Raw genomic sequence first — 20838 nt, 5'->3', positions numbered from 1 at the left:
AGCCTGGGCAACAGAGCAAGAATCTGTCTCTAAAAAAAAAAAAAAAAAAAGAAAGATACCTAACCTGAATATTCCAATATTTATTAAAGAAATTGAAACTATAGTTTTAAAATTTCTAAAAAGGAAACTCCTAGTGTAGATGGTTTCACTGGTAAAATCTACAAAACACTTAAGCAAGAAATAATCCCGATTTTACATAATATCTTCCAGAATATAGAACATTTATGAATTCATCTGGTGAGGTCAGCATTATTCCAGGACTCAAACCAGCTTGCACATGGCCAAGAAAAGAAAACTATAGCCCAAGATACCTCATGAAAATAAATGTAAAAAATGCTCAACAAAATATTAGCAAATCAAATCTTGCAATATATTAAAAGGATAGTATATAACCAATTGGGGTTTGTCTCAGATCCCAGGAAAGAAACTCTCGCTTAAATTTTAAAAAATCAATGTAATTCATTATATTATATACATTCATCTCAATAGAAACAAAAAATCAATGAAATTCAACATCCACTCATGATAAAAGTCTCAGAAAACTAGGAATAGAAGAGAACTTTCTTAACTTTATATAGGAAAGCTATGAAAAACCTACAACTAACATCATACTTAAGAGTAAAATACTGAATGTTTTACCTTCCAAAACTGGGAATAAAGCAAGGATGTCCTCTCTGACTATCCCTAATCAACACCAGACTGGAAGTCATAGCCAGTGAAGTAAGCCAAGAAAAACAAATAAACAGCATACAGCTTTGAAAGGAAAAAGATAAGACTGTCTTTAATTGAAGACAACATGGTTATCAATGTAGACAATTCCAAAAATATACAAAACACTCCGAGAACTCATAAGTACATTTAAAAGGGTCAATATACAAAAACCAATCATATTCCTTATCACGCGCGTCCGTGTAGAGAGACCACCAACAGGCTTTGTGTGAGCAACAAAGCTGTTTATTTCACCTGGGTGCAAGCGGGCTGAGTCCGAAAAGAGAGTCAGCAAAGGGTGGTGGGATTATCATTAGTTCTTATAGGTTTTGGGATAGGCGGTGGAGTTAGGAGCAATGTTTTGCAGGCAGGGGGTGGATCTCACAAAGTACATTCTCAAGGGTGGGGAGAATTACAAAGAAACTTCTTAAGGGTGGGGGAGATTACAAAGAGCCTTCTTAAGGGTGGGGGAGATTACAAAGTACATTGATCAGTTAGGGTGGGGCAGAAACAAATCACAATGGTGGAATGTCATCAGTTAAGGCTATTTTCACTTCTTTTGTGGATGCTCAGTTGCTTCAGGCCATCTGGATGTATACATGCAGGTCACAGGGGATATGATGGGTTGGGCTCAGAGGCCTGACATTCCTATATTCCAGACGTGAATAATTGTCATTTGATATTAAGAAACAAGATCATTTACAATTGCACTGAAAAAGTTAAGTACTTAGGTATAAGTCTATTAAAACATGTGCATGGTCCGTATGTTGAAAACGACCCTGATGGAAGATATGAAAGAAAAATCTAAACACATTGACAGACATACTGTGTTCATGATTTGGAAGCATTAATATTGTTAAGAGGCCGGTTCTCCCAGTCTGATCTGCAGATTCCATGAAATCTCAATCAGAATCCAGTAAGCTTTTTATAGATGACGACAAGCTAATTTTTAAACTTATATAGAAAGGCAAAGGACCTAGAATAGCCAAAGCATGCTGAAAAAGAAAAAAAAAGTTGGAGGATTCACACTCTAGGATTTCAAGACTTATTCAAAAGCTGTACTAATCAAGACAGTATTGAATTAGCTAAAGGACAGACACATGGAGCAGGGGAACGAAAAAGAGAATTCATAAATAGATCCACAGAAATATTGTCAGCTGATTTTTAACAAAGCTACCAAGACAATGCAATGGACATAGGATAGTTTTAAAAAAAAAATGATGCCAGAATAGTCCATTTGCAATAATGAATCTCCCTGTACCTTAAACAAAAATTAACTAAAAATAGATAATAAACCTAAATGCAAAACATAAAACTATAAAATGTCTAAAAGCAAACATAGAAAATTTGTGTGATCTTGGGTTTGGCAGTGGGTTGTTAGATACAACAATAAAAGCACAATCCATAAAAGAAAAAAACTGATACATTTAACTTTATCAAAATTTAAATCTTTGCTGTGCCAAAGATGCAGTTGAGAAAATAAAAAGACTGGCACAGAGACAAGGCACAGACTGGGAAAAAAGTTGCAAATCACATATTTGACAAAGACTTGTTTCCAGAGTGTATATATAATATGTCTATATATATATATACACACACACATATATATACACACACAATGACATCTTAAAACTCAGCAATAATAAAGAAACAACCCAATCTTACAAATGGGCAAAATATCTGAACAGATATTTCTTTAAGAAGATATCAGTGGCAAATAAATATAAAAGAGGTGTTCAGCATCATTTGTTATCAGAAAATGTAAATGAAAACCATAATGTGATAGCACTACGTACCTATCTGAATTGCTAGAATAGAGAAAAACCTGGCAGTATGGTGAGATGCAAAGCAACAGGAACTCTCATTCACTGCTGTTGAGCATACTAAATAAATAGCACAACCAGGTTGGAAGACAATTTGGAAATTTCTTATAAAGTTAAACATATACTTCCCACGTGATCCAGAAATCCCAGTCCAAGGCATTTATCCAAATGAGTTGAAAACTTATGTTCATACAAAAACTCATATAAAAATGTGTATAACGACTTTATTCACAGTCATTCTAAACCGGAAACAGCTGCGATGTCCTTCAGTAGGTAATGGAATAATGAACTGTGATATATCCATACAGTGGGCTATTACTCAACAATAAAAATGAATGCATTATCGATTTACACAACAACACGGACCTTAAATGTATTCTGTAAGTGAAACAAGCCAGACCCAAAAGGCTACATATTGTATGATTACATTTTTATGACATCATGTAAAAGGCACAACTATAGGGATAGAAAACAGGTCAGTGGTTCAGTGGTTAGCAGGGTTGAGGGAAAGGGGAGAGGTTTTCTACAAAGGGACTGGATGAGGAGTAATTTTTAGCGTGATGAAACTGTTCTATACATTACTTGGGCAGGTGCATACATGGCTCTATGCATTTTCAAACCCCATAGAACAGTAGTCTACAAAGAGTGAACTTTACTGTATGCAAATTGAAAAAAAAAAAAATCAATGAGGATGTTTGGGGGAGATCCCAACAGGAAACACAGAAAAAAGTTATTTGTTGAGCAGTAACTTTTAAAGAGCGCCAAAGAGTTAAACAAAACAAAACAAAAAAACAAAACAGCAATAAATATAGTGTCTTGATTTCAAAGAAGTTCTTCACTTGTGTCCACTGCGGTGAATTCTGTCAGTGTGAGCTCCTGAAAAGCAAGGCCTGTGTTTGTCTCCCTCTGTAGGCCCACGCTTTACAGTACAGCATTTCTCAAATGAGTTATATGCAGACCCCCTTACACTGTTAAGGAGAAAAAAACCTCCCATGGCCTTCTAATGCTAAAGTCTTTTATCATCTTGTTTTAAGCATATGTTTAAACATACAAATATATAAATGCTTGTGTTTACAACTCTTATACCCCTAGGAGACCATAACAAAATTATGAATTGGACACAAAGAACTGTAGCCCCAGTAAAGCTCAATCTGATAACATTACATGGGTGAAACTCAATCACTGCTCACAGTGTGACTCTGCTCCTGAGGCCTGTGTCCATTCTTGGAAGTGGGCAGCCGTGATGACTGTTGGGACTCAAATGTTTCCGCCTTTATTCTTTCTTCTAATGATTACACAAGCATCATTTTCACAGCATACCCTGATATTGTATAGGATGGCTTGAAGAAGTTGAAAATCACTTCCCACATCAGCACCATAATAACTACTACTAGACCTTGTTATGATTTTCTTGTTCCCACCTGCATCTAACCTGTGATAAACAAAATTTAGTTTATGTTAAATTTGGCCGTCTAAGGAGGGTTAAGTGTGAAGTCATCACAGTGTTGCTGATGAACAGAATTTACCTCTGTTCAAAGAGCAAAGACTCTGTGCTTATGTGGGAAGGCTCTGCTGTCTTTGTCCTCAGTCTTTGCCTGCTTTAGCAAATTCTGATAGGAGGAAGATGCAAACACCACTCTCAGGTGGGATTTCAAAATCCTGTACCGCCATACTGATCTGTTTTGGACTATTTGGAGCTCTCTAAGGTTACAATAATTCTTTCTACTATGCTTTCGGTACTGAAAAATAAATCACTTATTAGTGGACAATTCAACCAGCAATTTAAATAGAAATATTTTGAAAAACATGCTTGACACATAGCCAGACATAGTGGCACATGCCTGTAGTCCTAGCTACTTCGGAGGTGGGGGCTTGATCCGAGGAGGTAAAGGGCAGCTTGGATAACATAGCAAGACAAAACATTTGTTTTGTTTGAAATGCTTGACAACTAATTATGTTGATTACCTATGATTTAGTGAAATTCATGCTGTAACAATGAACAGTCAAGTGTTCGCTCTGGAGTAATCCAATGCTTTGCTGTATTCCATACGAAAATAAAACATGCCTTTGAATTTTTACAAAGGTGCAGCCAGCTTTTGTTTGAATCTGTGAGATGGCAAGTTTGGGGCTGGACTAGGACCATGTCAGGGAAGGAGACTGCTTGGCATGTTTTTTTCTGTGGTGCTGAGCATTGCTGCTTGTTGGGCAGCTCAAAGGACAAGATATTCAAAGATCTCCCTGCTGGCAGGTGCCTCCAACGCCACACTTGAGAAGTGGACATGCATGAGCCAAGTCCTGGCAGCCACACTCACCAGCCACATAGTCCTTGGGGACATCACCAGACTCCTCGTGCCTCTGCTTCCTCACCAGTAATGGAAAAACAGTGGTGATGAGTTTTAAATGAGAAGATGCAGGGAACATGCTGAGAAGAAAGCTTAGCACACAGGACATGCTCTATCATGTTAGCTCTTCTTACTGACACACTTAACACGTTGGATTACAGTCACCCATCTCCTATTTTTGCTTTAAACCTAGGTGGTCTATTAGTTCTTGAGGAGCAGGGACCACAACTTATTCCTCTCTGAATCCACAGTCCTGAGCATACAACATTCAATTGATGTGTTTTGAACTGAAGAAAGGGAATAGAATTGGAAAATTGTTCAAAAAAGAGCAAATTGATGAACACAACCAAGCAAGGGACAAAAATGAGTAATTTTCACTACAGAGTGTAGGATAGTAATATTTATGTGCCACCTTCGAGTCAACCTCTGTGCCCAACATTTTCTCATCTCAATGCATTTAACAAATTATGCCTCACAGTTTCTTTGGGTACACTACTAGCAATTCTGTAATTACAAGTTGTTTTTCTGCTGCAAAATTGACCTGAATGCTAATAAGCAACACCAACTAAAACAATTCTTACCCTGAAGTTCTGGAAATGGTTTTGATCTGGGTGTTGGATACATATTATGTATCTGTACTCTTATAATTTGCACACTTTATTGTTTGTATGTTATACCTCAATTAAACATTTTTAAAAGCCCTTTGCCTATCAAGAGTGATTCCATCTGACACATGTCTACAAGATTGTCACTGCCACCCTGGCTATCCCTTCCTTTGGCACCTCCCAACCTACTGCTCCCAAAAATGTCCTGTATCTACTTAGCTTGTAATCACAGGAAATCTCCTGCATGCACTTTGAATAGCAAAGCCCTCAAGGCTTCAAAAAGTTGAAGCTTTTACAGAACTAGAAAAAAATCCTAAAATTCATATGGAACCAAAAAGAGTCCAGAGAGCCAAAGTAAGACTAATCAAAAAGAACTAATCTTAAAGCATCACATTACCTGACTTCAAACTATACTATAAGGCCACAGTCACCAGAACAGCATGGTATTGGTATAAAAATAGGCACATAGATGAGTGGAACAGAATAGAGAACCCAGAAATAAACCCAAATACTTACAGTCAACTGATCTTTGACAAAGCAAACAAAAACATAAATTGGGAAAAGGACACCCTATTCAACAAATCGTGCTGGGATAATTGGCACATGTTGGAGAATGAAACTGGATCCTCGTCTCTCACCTCATACAAAAATCAACTCAAGATGGCTCAAACACTTAAATCTAAGACCTGAAACCATAAAGATTCTAGAAGATAACATTGTAGAAACCCTTTTAGACATTGGCTTAGAGAAAGACTTGATGACCAAGAACCCAAAAGCAAATGCAAAAAACACAAAAATAAATAGATGGGACTTAATTAAACTAAAAAACTTCTGCACAGTCAAAGAAATAAGCAGAAGAGTTAACACACAACCCATAGAGTGGGAGAAAATATTTGCAAACTATACATCTGACAAAGGACTAATCCAAAATTGACAAAGAACTCAAACCAATCAGCAAGAAAAAAACAAACAATCCTATTAAAAAGTGGGCCAAGGACATGAATAGACTATTCTCAAAAGAAGATATATAAATGGCCAACAAGCATGTGGAAAAATGCTCAATATCCCTAATTATCAGGGAAATGCAAATCAAAACCACAATGTGATACCACCTCACTCCTGCAAGAATGGCCATAATCAAAAAATGAAAAAATAATAGATGTTGGCATGGATGTGGTGAGAAGGAAAACTTTTACACTGCTGGTGGGAATGTAAACTAGTACAGCCACTATGGAAAACAGTGTGGAGTTTCCTTAAAGAGCTAAAAGTAAACCTACCATTTGATCCAGCAATCCCGCTACTGCTACGTATCTACCTAGAGGAAAAGAAGTCATTATGCAAAAGCGATACTTGCACATGCATGTTTATAGCAGCACAATTTGCAATTGCAAAAATATGGAACCAGCCCAAATGCCCATCAGTCAATGAGTGGATAAAGAAAGTGTGTTACTTTCTTTTTACTCAGCCATAAAAAGAAATAATGGCATTTGCAGCAACCTGTATGGAATTGGAGAATACTATTCTAAGTGAAGTAACTCAGGAATGGGAAACCAAACTTCCTATGTTCTCACTCATATGTAGGAGCTAAGTTATGAAGATACAAAGGCATAAGAATGATACGTTGGACTTTGCAGACTTGGGAGAAAGACTATACTTTGTGTACAGTGTACACTGCTGGGGTGCTGGGTGCACTAAAATCTCAGAAATCACCACCAAAGAACTTATTCATGTAATCAAACACCACTTGTTTCCCCAAAGACCTACTGAAATTAAAAAAAAATTAAAAATTAAAAAGCAAAAACAAAATGCTGAAGCTTTTTGTTAAAGAGCACTTAAAATTAATGTTCCCATAATTTATCCACCAGAGGGAGCCAACAAAGCCACAATAATAGGAACATACCGACCTTAGTGAGCTACAAATCAAGATTTTCAGACAAGGGCTGCAGAGTTTAGACATAAGCAAGTATCAATTGCTTGGTTCAAGGAAGGCATGTGAAATTTTATTGAAGTCAGATTTAATTCATAGCTTTGTTTTCTCAATAGTAGACATGTTTCAATAGTAAGAGTCAAATGACTTTGAAAGTTTTAACACTAATAAATGCCTTGTAAGGATATAGACATGAAAGTAAGAATAGCTCACCTTTAAAAAACACTTTACAGATTCTGAATAATTTTCAGTTGGAGAGTTGAGTGCTGGCAGTTCTCCTCGTTAACACAAGGATTTAATTGATAAATACAGTTTGTGCCCGTTGTTATGAAAAAAACAGCTTTTATCGCATCAATGCAGTGTATGGCTGGTATATATGCAAATTAGGAAAAGGCACACCTGGGAGGTTTAGGGCATGGTTTGGTGAGCAGAGCATGGGATGGATTTCAGACCCCACTTTCCCTTATCGGACAGCTCTGTGCAAGGCTAATATCCATATGTGGCAGCCCTCAAGTCTGGGCAGTGGTGGCTCCAAGGGGATGCTTGGGAGAGTTTTTAATCCTTCCTCTCTCCAATTCTTTGATAAGGACAATAGCATTTTCTTAATTAATATAAAATGCATCTCCAAGACTAGTTGCCCACCTATCCTCTTCCAATCAGAATGTTGACCCAGGTTCTTCCTGCAGAAAAATTCTGGATTCACCACTGAACTATGAAAATAAGCATTCTCCATCCTGTTCTCCTCTGCTTCCAATCCACCCTGCTGGAAAAGATTTGCTCATAGTTCCCAAGTGGCCTTTTGCTTTAGAGTTTCCATTTCCTGATCACTCCCCACTTCCTTATTTTTGTAGCCACTATCTTCATCAGATTTTCTGGCTAGTTTAAACATCTTGCATGGGATCATCCCTCGTCCTTACCTTGTTTGATCTGACCACTTAACACTGTTGATTACTCTGTCGTTTGGAGATAATTTCCTCATTTGGCTTTCAGAACATGGGTTTTGTGCTTCTCCCCCTTCCATATTGGCTGCTGCTTCTCAGTCTCCTGGTTTCATTCCTCCTCGTCTTTCTGATTTCTAAGTGTGGACAGCTACAAGGAAAAGGTGTCTACACCTTTGCCTAGATGATCTCATCTGTCCTGTGACTTTACACACCTTCACAGCTCTCAAGTTTATATCTCCCCTAGCTTCTGTTCTAAACTCCAGACTTATCTTCACCTGCTCACTGAACATTTCCATTTGGATGTTGTATTATCTCTTCTCACACTGCTTAAAGAAACATCTGAGACTGGGTAATTTCTAAAGAACAGAGGTTTAATTGGCTCACAGTTTCACAGGCTGTACAGGAAGCATGGCAGCATGTACTCTTGGGACGGCCTCAGGGAGCTTTTACTCATGGTGGAAGGCAAAGCTGGAGCAAGCATCTTACATGGCAGGAGCAGGAGGAAGAGAGAGATAGGAGAGGTGCCACACACTTTAAAATGACTAGATCTCATGAGAACTCTTATCATGAGAACAGCACTAGAGGGATGGTGCTAAACCATTAGAAACCACCCCTACGATCCAACCACCTCCTACCAGGCTCCACCTCCAGCACTGGGGATTACATTTCAACATGAGATTTGGGTGGGGACACAGATCCAAACCATATCAGGTGTTTAAAGGCATCTCATACTAGACATGCCCAAAATCAAACTCTTAAGTTTCTCCTTCCATGTGTTTTTCTCATAGTCTTTCTCACCTGAGCTAATGATACCTCCCTTTTTAGTTGCTCATGCCAAAAACTCTGGAGTCATCTTTTTTTTTTTGAGAGGGAGTCTTGCTCTATCACCCAGGCTGGAGTGCAATGGCATGATCTCAGCTTGCTGCAACCTCTGCCTCCTGGGTTCAAGCTATTCTCCTGCCTCAGCCTCCCTAGTAGCTGGGACTATAGGCGCATGCCACCACACCTAGCTAATTTTTGTATTTTTAGTAGAGACAGGTTTTCACCATGTTGGCCAAGATGGTCTTGATCTCTTGACCTGTTGATCTGCCTGCCTCGGGCTCCCAAAGTGCTGGGATTACAGGCATAAACCACCGTGCCTGGCCTGGAGTCATCTTTGACTGATCTTTCTCTTACTCTCCACATTGGCAAACGCCTTTGGATCCAGATTCGAAATATGTCCAGAATTTGACTACTTCATACCACCTCAACAGTGGCCACTCAGGTCCAGATCACAGCACCATCTCTTGCCTGGATTACTGCAATAGTCTTCTAACCTCAATTCCCTGACTCTGCCTTCCCCCACCCCTCACCCTTTAACCGGTGTCTATTTTCTTCACTACAGATCAGAGTGATCCTGCTATAACCAGAAGTCAGATCATGCCTCTCCTCTGCATAACGTATCCCATCTCACAGATTGAAACCCAAGGAACTTAAAAGGTCCTGTGAGGCTCTACATCGTCAGTCCCTGATATATTTCCAAACAGCACTCAATCCTCCCTATTATAACACCTTATTTGGGCATGCCAAGCCTGCTCATGCTACCTCAAGGTCTTTGCACTTGCTAATCTCTCTGCCAGTGTTCTTCCTTCAGACGTCCTCGGGCTGGCTCCTTCAACTCCTTTAGTCTCTGCTCCAATGTCATTTCATCAGCTAGGCCTTCCTGACACGGTATATAAAATAACACTCACACTCCTGTTACTCTCTGTGTGCCTTACCCTGCAATGTTTTTCTTCATAGCACTTCTCTCCTCTCCATTGGATGTGTGTGTGTTTAGGTATACATACATGTGGTATATATATTTGTATACAGATATAGTGTATATATTTGAATACAAATGTAGTATATATATTTGTGTATGTATGTCTATCTGTTTAATCATTGTCTGTCTTCTCTGCCAAAAATGTAAACTCTGTGATTAAAGTAGTTTCTTTCATTTATGTTATAACCTCAGTGCCTGGAACAATGCCTAGCACATAAATAATTGTTGAACAAATGTTGAATGAATCTAGGTAACTTACATACTGACTAAAAGTTACATACAATGTGTAAAATAAAATGTGTTAAGCTTTGCCTTAAAATTTTCTGTGTTGCCCAAGCAGAACTGGGCATCTTGGAAGGCATTTAAAGAAATACAGTGTTTACCCTGAAAGCACAGTGGATGCCACATGAATATTTGATGAATGGTGGAATGAAATCTGACATCTTGTTGCTGGAGTAGATGGCCTAAAGATAATTGGATAAAACAGGAAGCTACAAATTCACATCATTTAACCCCTTGTTGTTATGTTGAATTACAAAACATTATATATACTGCATTTTATTTTTACCAATTGCTGCCAAATTCACTTACTATTATTGTTAGTATTTTTAAGAGAAAGCGTTTTGCTCTGTCACCAATACTGGAGTGCAGTGGTCATAGCTCACTGCAGCCTTGAACTCCTGGGTTCAAGTGATCCCCCTGTGAGTAGCTGGGACTACAGGCATGCCACCACGCCCCATTAATTAAAAAAATCTTTTGTGTAGAGATAATGTCTCACTGTGTTTCCCAGACTGGTCTCCAACTCCTAGGCTTAAGCAATCCTCCTGCCTTGGTGTGTGCTACCATGCCCAGCCAAATTATATTATTAAACAGAATGTTTATGCATTATCTGCCTGTCTAAATAAGCACATTATGAATGTCATGCTTCATTATTGCTGATGCTGAAGAATCCAGACTGATGTCTTATAAGAGAATATCCATCAGTTAAGTCAAGAATTGTGTTTCTATTTATCACTTTATTGCCAAAGCTAATTGTGTATGTAAAGATTGTTATCTTGATGTGAGCTGTTAGCATATTAAAGTATATTTACTAAAATTGAATCCATAATTTAAATACACTTGTGAAAATAAAAAGGTAAATTCATTTAAAACAGAATATAATTAAGGGAAAATTTTAATTAAAAAAACACACTAATAGCGAAACTGTTTTTTTTTCCTAATTTTTATTTTATTGTGGTAGCAGCGCTTAACATGAAGTCTACCATCTGAACAAATTTGTAACTGTACAGTACCATATTGTTAACTACAGGCACAATTTTATGCAGCCGTTCTCTAGGACTTATTCATCTTGCATAACTATAACTTTTTACCACAAAGCTACAGTAATCAAAACAGTGTGGCACTGGCATAAAGGTAGATGTATAGCCCAATGGACTAGAAATGAGATTCCAGAAGTAAACATCTATGGCCAATTGACTTACAACAAGAATACTAAGACAATTAAATGTGATAAAAATACAAATTTTCTTCAACAAATAGATTTGGGGCAACTGGATATCCAAATGTAAAAGAATGAAGCTGCATCCCTACCTCTCACTCCTATATAAAAATTAATGCAAAAGAAATCAATAGCCTAAGTATAGGAGCTAAAACTATACAACTAGTAGAAGACAACAAAAGGGAAAATATTCACCATGGATAATTTAAATCCACAGATAATTCTCTACCTCAGTTAAAAGTGAGCCTCTTTTCCATTATAACTTTTGCTCAGTGAATATGGGGATGGCAGCAATGCTGACTAACTTTTCTTTTCTTTTTTTTTAAGATGGATAGTCTCGCTCTGTCGCCTAGGCTGGAGTGCAGTGGTGAGATCTCAGCTCACTGCAACCTCTGCCTCCTGGGTTCAAGCAATTCTCCTGCCTCAGCCTCCCGAGTAGCTTGGATTACAGGTGTGTGCCACTATGCCTGGCTAATTTTTTGTATTTTTTTTAGTAGAGACAGGGTTCCACCATGCTGGCCAGGCTGGTCTCGAACTCCTGACCTTGTGATCCACCCATCTCAGCTTCCCAAAGTGCTGGGATTACAGGCGTGAGCCACCACGCCGAGCCGAGTTTTCTTTCTTTTCATTCCCTCATCCATTAGGATAGACACTTCATAAGAAATATCTTTGAAGAATATCAGAAAGAAGGTAAAGAATCAAGTGCTTAGTCAATCCTAACAAAACATAAAGTTGGCCATAAGTAATAAAAATAAAGCAAAATATATGCATTAAACCAAATATACCTTTGGTTTATAAATTCTTTTACTAAGTCGATTAACTCTTCTCTTGCATCCTCTCCCTCATGTGATAATTTTATTATGAGTAGATAATGCAATGGTTAAGAGCAGACCCTACAGCTGTAGGGCATGAAGTCCAATCTTAGCTCCACTGCTTGCTTAGCTGCATGACATTTTGTCGCTTTTTAAACTCTCTACATGCCTCAGTTCCCTCATCTTTAAAATGGGAATAATATTAGTGCCTACCCATAGGACTGTCGCCTAGCACATAGTAGGCATTTTAAAAGTGTGTGCCATTATTTGTAGGACTGACAGAAAATGGATCAGCCACGAGAAGAATTTTTATGCTTCCTAAAATACTGGTCCATGATTATACACAGAGTTGCTAGAAAAAATAGCTCATTTGGTTGCCTTGAGTCTGTGCCTTGTAGACCTCCAACTACAGGGAGTGTAACTGATCAAGGACCTCAGCTACTGTGCGCTGAAATCTGTAACTACATTTGCACAGAGGTCTCACTTTCTGCCAGCTGCTCCCAGTCAGTAACTAAGTGCTGCATGAAAACTAAGGGAGGCCATTTCTGAGAGACATGGGACTCCTCTTATGGTCAACTTTGGCTCAAGTATTCTTTGACATCCTTGTCAAAATTTCTTTATTCTGAAGATCAAGCTGGACCTTCCATTCCACTTTGTTTTCACTCCAGGTCAGACGTGCATCATGGTCTAATGTCCCTCCAACCTTTCTGCCTCCCTCCCTATCTCATCCTTTTAATCCCATCTTGGTGTCTGATTCTTAGAGGACTTGAACTAATATAATCTAGCATTCAAACCTCTCTTAGATATGACATCCTATTTTCCACTGTATCTCCCACCTCTTATTTACCTGTATCTTATACTCTTGGTTTCTGGATGTGCCCAATGCCTTCCTGTCTCTGAGCTTTTGCCCATATTCCTTCACTGAGAAAGCACTCACTACCTGGCCATTTTTGCCTGTTGAATCCCACTTTTCATCGATCATGCATCTCAAATGTCCCCTTCTCTAAGCCTTTCAAGGTCCTGTCAGCTGCGTATATTTTTTCCCTTCTGTAAACCTCCAGCATTCTTGTTTTTGAACTCTTTTATAAGCTTATTAATAGCAAATAAATAAACCTCTGACTTTGAACCTCCAAAGTGCTCAGCTTATATAGAATAGGCACTTAGTATATGCAGAATATAATTGAAAAATTAAGGGGAAGTCTATTCTAGTGAACTTAATTTTTAACATTCAGGATTTCCAACAGCTCACATCCGTTCTGCTTGATATAGTAACAATGAACTTGCCTGAATTAAAAAAAAAAATTCTATGTATCAAAGCACTTAGTGAAGAATGTAGCATGTAGTAACAATTTTACTATCTGCTTAAAGTGCTTCATCAAATTTGGCTATTTTTTTACCCAAAGGATTGATTATTTGAAATTCTAAAATAGTGTTGCTTTGTGTCTGTATACGAATGTGAGCTAGGTCACCTGGATAAATAGTTGTAAAGAAATACTTCCTCCTCAAACAAAGGGTCCCTGCCTAAGGGCTAGAGAAGCCAACATCTCTCCTCTTGGGCTCAACTCCAGAAACACAAAAGGGAGACCTTGTTGTTTCAATGAACTTTTAGAGGATGAGGTGTCTGAACAGTAATATGAGAGAGTACTGATGAGCTCAATATATAATCTTATTTCTTCATATATGCCATATAGAGAATCTTATTTCTTTATGTATGTACCAGACAGTTTCCATTTAATCCTCACAACAGACTTATCCTCATATTACAGGTAGAACATTGAGGCTCTGAGGGGTTGTGACTTACCCCCAGGTCATGCTGTGGTCATTGATACATCCTTAAGAAATTTATCATGGGTATCCAAAAGATATGCTAATCATATAAAGTCAATTTCTTCCCTCAACCTTCTCCTTACGCTTTTTGGGCAATTTCCTTGCGCAATTCAGCCTAAGGAAACTTGAAGGCAGGGTTTGGCATCTAGCCAGAGTACAGCAGCCGTGCCAGCACAGCAGCCTCCGGTCAAGGGTTGTAAGTCTTTAACTTGGGTCTCCTACCACTTCCGGTTAAGAATGCAACACTCAGATAAGAACTTCTCAGGTGGAAAGCAGGAAGAGGGTGGATAGTGCAAGGTTCAGATAGCACCTGCTTGGACGTTCACTGATTAATGATTTAACAAGGGCGGTCACATGGGACAACTGCTGCTTTTCTCGGCCCTCATTTTTCTTACTAACAGGTCTGAAAATTGAACAAGATGGACGGGTCCAGGAAAGAAGAGGAGGAAGACAGCACGTTCACCAACATTTCTCTTGCAGATGATATAGGTAAGGAAGAAATGGATAAATTCTCAAACACACAATTCTGCAACTACTCAGTTTTTTAAAAATATAACGTTTATTATTTTCAGTATAATGATAAAGCACACTCATTTTAGAAAACTTGAAAAATATAGTTACGAAAACAGGTTTTAATTAAGAGCTGTTTTCCTTTTCCTTTTAAATTAAGTGATAATTTTAAAGTTCCTGTCATCATATAACATGTACTTTTAAAAATAAATAAAAACATAAAATATTTATTTCCTAAAAGTTCAGGAAACATGACCTCAAAGTTGCTATGAAAACAACCTATAATATCGCCATGTTTTGTTCAATTATAGTCAGTTTCTTTTCTATCTTGTAAAATAATTGCATAATTTCTGAAAAATGAACTAGACTATACTACAATTAGCATTTGGGATTATTGCAGAAAATGTTTGATTTTTAAGGCTAAAGTTTGCTGAATTCAACAAGAGAGAAGGAACCACGTGGGAGAGCAGTTCTACAATGCTGATGGAAAGGATAACCATGGTTCATTCAACATCTTGGAAAAAATAGACAGTGCTGAATTGCACAATGTTAACTGGATGGAAACACTTCAAACCTATAAGCACCCAAGTCCTTGGGGGTGTGCGGTGGGGGTGTGTGTGTGTGTGATGGTGGTTGTTTTCTATCCAAGTTCCTTTAGCACAATCATAGTATGAAGCCAGCAAGACTGCGGCTAAGCAATGGGGGTTACTAATTTTGATTAACAGAGAGCAAGAGCATGAATATTTAACATCAATTGCTCTTTCATACAGCCATGCTTCTCCACTTTCTCCCTAAATGCTTCGATTCAAAAAGCGTCTTTCTAAAGTGCAGCCAGACAATTAACACAAACCACCAGCCGGAGCTAAGCTTCCCTCCTGGCACTGCATAAACATGCTGGGGTCTTTGGAAATCAAAGAGGAGTATTTTCAGTCTTTATAAGGGAAGGAAAGGTACAAGGTACTGGGCTGTTGAAGAAATGGGATACCGCTGTCCTTAACATGCTCCCACCAGGGTGTTTTAGAAAACAGACAGAGCTGCAGAAGGCAGTGAAGGAAACAAAGACAGGGGGAAACCCATGTTTCTTAGCTTTGGGAGGTGAGATGAGCATGCGCATGGGGAGCCCTATATGCTGTGGGAAGATGCGGTTCATGTAGAAAGCTTGCTTGCTTGGAATGTGACTCAGCCCAGAATTTTTTCTGGGTGTGCTGAGCCTGAAAGTGGGGACTGTTGGTGGTGCTGGGCCTTTTTACAGCGACTCTCTGACACACCCCATCACACCCCTTCAACTCTCCCCTCCATGTCTCATCTTCTGCCACTTTCACACTTCCAGTGGAGGAAAGAGCAAGAGGACAGGGAATTTAAGTTCAGGTGTCCAGTACACTGTTGGCACTGGTTTTGAGAGGGACTCCATAGGAGCTTATTGCTAATGGAGCATGGGTGTGTGGGCATGGGCACTGAAGAACTAGGAAAGAGTGAGCAATGCTGTCTGGTTGGTAGTGAGAGTGCCGGCAACCACATGAGAGGACCAATGTCTCCTTGCTCCCAATTGCCACTCCTTCTCCTTTGTTAGACCGAGTCAAAAAATCTCAGTGCACAAAAGGCCTTTGGAGCTGGTCCAGCATAATAACCAGTGGTGGACTCAGGAATTAGTGCTAATTTCTGCTGTTTCCATATTTCAAAATGGTAAATGGAAATTGTTCATATATTTGTGACGAAAATGTGCCAGTTAATCAAAACACCATGTTTCTTTGGCTTTTGGAGATAATTTTATTCATTTGACATGGTAACACTGGTTCGCCCTTGTTAATAAAACGTTCTTGGGCTTTGATAACTAAAAATAGGAAAACAAATTATTATTAAAAAATGGAGCTTGTTTAGCAGACATCATTCATTCAAATTGTGGAATCCTTGCAAAAGTAGAGCATTAAAAAGGTATTGCTTATATTAAAAGAAAGTTTAACCCAGTTTCTTACTTTTCTTTTTATAATATACACATATGCATACATATGTGTACACATACATGTGAACATATACATATATATATATATATATATATATATATGTAAGGGAGGCCCAGAGAGTCTAAGTGCCTTGCCCAAGAGCACAGAGCCAATAAGAGGCAGAGCCAGACTACCTAGAAAGGAAGGATTTCTTAAACTCCTATGTTCAATAAATTCAGAGTCAATATTAAATGCAATGGTTTCAATACATTTGCTGGATTCCAGATACAATGCTACGTCCTTTTAACATCTTATTTAATCCTTACAGCATCATCGTGATATTATGGTTCTATTTTACAGATGATAAAACTGTAGCTCATATTTTTTTAGCAACTTGTTTAAGGCCTCTCCAGGAAATGATAGAGCCAAAATCCCAATCCAAGTCTCCTATGGCTGTGGACATTCCATCTGAGCACCCTTCTCATCTTACAGTTTCTGCATGGATATTGAGTGGAGGTGGCAGTGTTTGTTCATGCTGGGCTTTTTGGTAGTTTGTTGGAGCTGTATACCAGAGAAAACCTGGCACCTTTTCGTGAACTCTAAAAGCTGTAAGGATTTCAGGCCCTAATGGGTTGGCCTTGGTGATTATCCAGAAAGACATCGGCTACTGGATGCCAGCCGAGCGTGGTATTGGAAGCTGCTGGATACGGAGGCTCTCACACAAGGACCGATCATTTCTAATTCTGAATAGAAAGGCCTCGAGTCCCCGGCACTGATCCCCGTGTGACTGGTCAGACCCGTCACTGTCTCCTCTTACCCCCATCGCCTCCCCCTTATACTGCTTCTTTTCTTATTCAGAGGAAGGCGAGAAGAAGGCGAGAGAAAGGAGAAGGAAGTTTTTACTAACTCTTGAAAAGGTTTGTTTGGGGAAAGGATTGAAGGCATTAGTCAAACTTTCATTTACTTTGAATTTTATTTATTTAAGTAATTCTACTTCCTGATAGTATGGAGCAGTGAGAACAGGCAATGCCAGTAGTTACTCAAGTCACAAACCAGTTGTGCTTCATAAATTTATTTGTATGTGAGTTATACGGATTTCAGAACAAATGTCCCCAAAGACACATTACGAATGACAGGAATCCAGACCAGTCCATGCTGTCTAACCGCATGGCTCCCAAACTGTGTGCCAAGATGCTCTAGGGCACCGCAGCAAACTCACAAGTGTTCCATGAGGCATCTCAACCTCTGTCAGACACTGAGAGGACTACTGGCTGGTGGTCATTCATTGTTTCACACTAGACTGAGCTACGTATCTTTCAATGACATCATCTCTTTCAATGCTGGTTTGCTGCAACTGCCGTGATAAAAAGCAAGTTCTGTATGAAAGTCAGTTGTAGAACAGGGAGTAAGGGTGGCAGTTTGAGAAGGCTGGAGAAGTTATGCAGTGCCCAACGGGTGCACACATCCCATAAGTAAGTGTGTTCCTTTAAGAATGAAATAAAAATATATCTTCTTTCAATTTAGGTATAGTAATTTTTTTTAATGGCTACTAGATTTTTAAGACATAGCAATGTTAATAAGATGTTTGGATCTAAACACTTAATATATGGAACTGTTTGGTGTTTCTCTTGGCTTTGGAGCACTATGAAAAAATTACTGAGACACTAAGGGCACCATAAACCAAGATAGTTTAGGAATCTCTGGTCTCAACTGTACTGTAGCTGAACTGGCCCCACTGCTGGGACCTTAGAGGTGGGAGCCATACAGTGCAGGACAAAAGACATTGGACGGCATTGATCTCTCCTTCCTTCCTATGCTTCCGCTCCCCTGGCTTTGATGCCACCGCACGCACGGCTTAGGTTCCTCTTCAGCCTCTTTCATCTTTCATCTCAGGCTCTTTTGGGAACCTGTGTCCTCCAGCATTTCCCCAAGACTGTCCTTGGCTACTATTTTCTCTCTGGACACACTCTCTGGATGATCCTATCTACTCCTAGTTCCAGTCTCACCACCCGTTGCTATATCCCAGTGACTCTAAAACAGAAATTGCAAATTCAAACACCTTCAGGGCCAGGCAATGTGTATGTGGAAAAGAGGCAATGGTATATCATCGTTTTTTTCACTACTTTTCTAAAACAAGCTATTGACATTTCAATTCTGTTTTTAGTTTATCAAATTTTTCATCATACATCTTTTACATATACCAGACACTGCTCTTACTATGGTTTATTTCACAATGGCATCTCAAGGTTAATTCTTTCAAGGACATGCTTTGTTTGCATGTTAAATTTATGGGAACATTCTTCATTTCTCACCATTTTCCTTAGAAGACACAGTCCTCTTAGACTAGATTTCATTTTCTACTTTTTTCTTATTTACTAAATACAAAAAAAATTTGTATATGTTTATGGTTTATGGTGTACATTATATATATATAATGTAGTGGAATGGCTACATACACATATTTTATATATATATACACATATATGTAGTGGAATGGCTAAATCAAGCTAATGAACGTATAATTTACTTCACATAGCTATTTTTTTAGTGGTGAGAACACTTAAAATCTACTCTCTTTGAAATATTTAAGTATACAACATATTGTTTTTAACTATAGTTGCCATGATGTACGAAAGATCTCTTAAATTTATTCATCTTGTCAAATTGAAATTTTGTATCCTTTGGCCAACATCTCCGCAATATCCTCACCATCCAACCTCTGATAATCATCATTGTACTCTCTGCTTCCATGAGTTCGACTTTTTTAGATTCCACGTAGAAGTGAGATCACATAGTATATGTCTTTCTGTGCCTGGCTAACATAATGTCTTCCAGGTTCATCTATGTTGTTACAAATGGCAAGATTTCCTTCTTTTTTAAGGCTGAATTCTTCCACTGTATGTATCACATTTTCTTTATTCATCTGTCGACAGGCATTTAGGTTGTTTCCGTATCTTGGCTATTGTGAATTATGCTGCAATGAATATGAGCATGCAGATACATTTTCAATATTCTTATTTCAAGTCCTTTGGATATATACCCAGTAGTGGGACTGCTGGATAATATGGCAGTTCTAGTTTTAATGTTTTGAGGAACCGCCACACTTTTCTATAGTAGCTGTACTAATGTACATTCCCACCAACAGTGTGCAAAGATTCCCTTTTCTCCACATCCTGGCCAACTCTTGTTATCTTTCATCACTTTGATAATAGACATCCTAACAGTTGGGAGATGTTATCTATTGTGGTTTTAATTTGCAATTCTCTGATGATTAGTCGTATTGAGCTCATTGTCATATACCCATTGGCCATTTGTATGTCTTCTTTTGAGAAACATCTATTTAGGTTCATTACCCATTTTTAAATTGGGATTTTTGTTTTCTTGCATTTTCTACTTTTGACTGAAGTAAGGGAACAACATAGTTTACTTTCCTCTTAACTCTTAACTCTGCAGTAAGAAAACAACAGAGCAATTGTGATGATAGAATGACAACCAACACTGAGCCTTGGGTCCAGCCAGGAGGGTTGAGGGTTGAGGCTCCCTGGAGAGCACGTGCCCGACTCAAAAGGCAGAGCCGCTTTCTGTTTCTAGTTCACTATTGTCATGGAGGGACAGAAATGCAAATAAGTGGAAACTTTAAGAGACACTGAATATTTCAATTTTTTTGTAGAATTTCCTGGTTTTTCCATGTTTTTCACCTAATCCTAATTTTAAAAACAATATCACAGAGATCCAAACAAAGCACATCTGCAGGACAGATGTGACTGCAGAGGAAACTATTTTCAGACTTCTGTTCTCGTATCTTATCACTTGTCTTCACCTCTCTTCTGAGTTTCTGATTCATAATCCAATTGCTTGCCTAGGTATCTCCCAGGGGTCAAATAAACTTATCCTCTCCCCCCAGTCTATTCCCACTCCTATATTCATAATTTTAATTAATGGCCCCACCATCCACCTAGTAACAAAAGCTAGAAATCATATGTCCTTCCTTCTTTCCCACAATCTGATCAATTGACGATTCTTGCTGATTTGACCTTGGAAATATTTCTGAAATAAATCTGGCCTTCTCCATCCCTGCCACCACCTCCCTCATCAGGTCCTTAT

General features: G+C 38.6%; 1 protein-coding gene across 4 annotated transcripts in view; it reads left to right on the top strand.

Moving 5' to 3' along the window:
* SCOC (short coiled-coil protein) overlaps window positions 1-20838 on the top strand; it is a 124917-nt gene that overhangs the window by 65591 nt on the left and 38488 nt on the right. For 2 of the 4 annotated variants that reach the window (XM_011985621.1, XM_011985618.1), the window contains exon 1: window positions 14526-14773. In XM_011985621.1, coding sequence (XP_011841011.1) covers window positions 14704-14773 — 70 coding nt within the window. In that variant the 5' untranslated portion in view covers window positions 14526-14703. Of the gene's footprint in view, window positions 1-14525; window positions 14774-20838 lie in introns of those variants that run through there. The other 2 variants (XM_011985619.1, XM_011985620.1) reach the window with 2 other exon arrangements.

Source organism: Mandrillus leucophaeus, unplaced genomic scaffold (assembly GCF_000951045.1).
Source record: "Mandrillus leucophaeus isolate KB7577 unplaced genomic scaffold, Mleu.le_1.0 Scaffold289, whole genome shotgun sequence".
In the NCBI taxonomy this organism is placed as follows: domain Eukaryota; kingdom Metazoa; phylum Chordata; class Mammalia; order Primates; family Cercopithecidae; genus Mandrillus; species Mandrillus leucophaeus.
The sequence above is the reverse complement of the archived record's forward strand: the minus strand, read 5'-3'. Positions and strand labels throughout refer to the sequence as shown.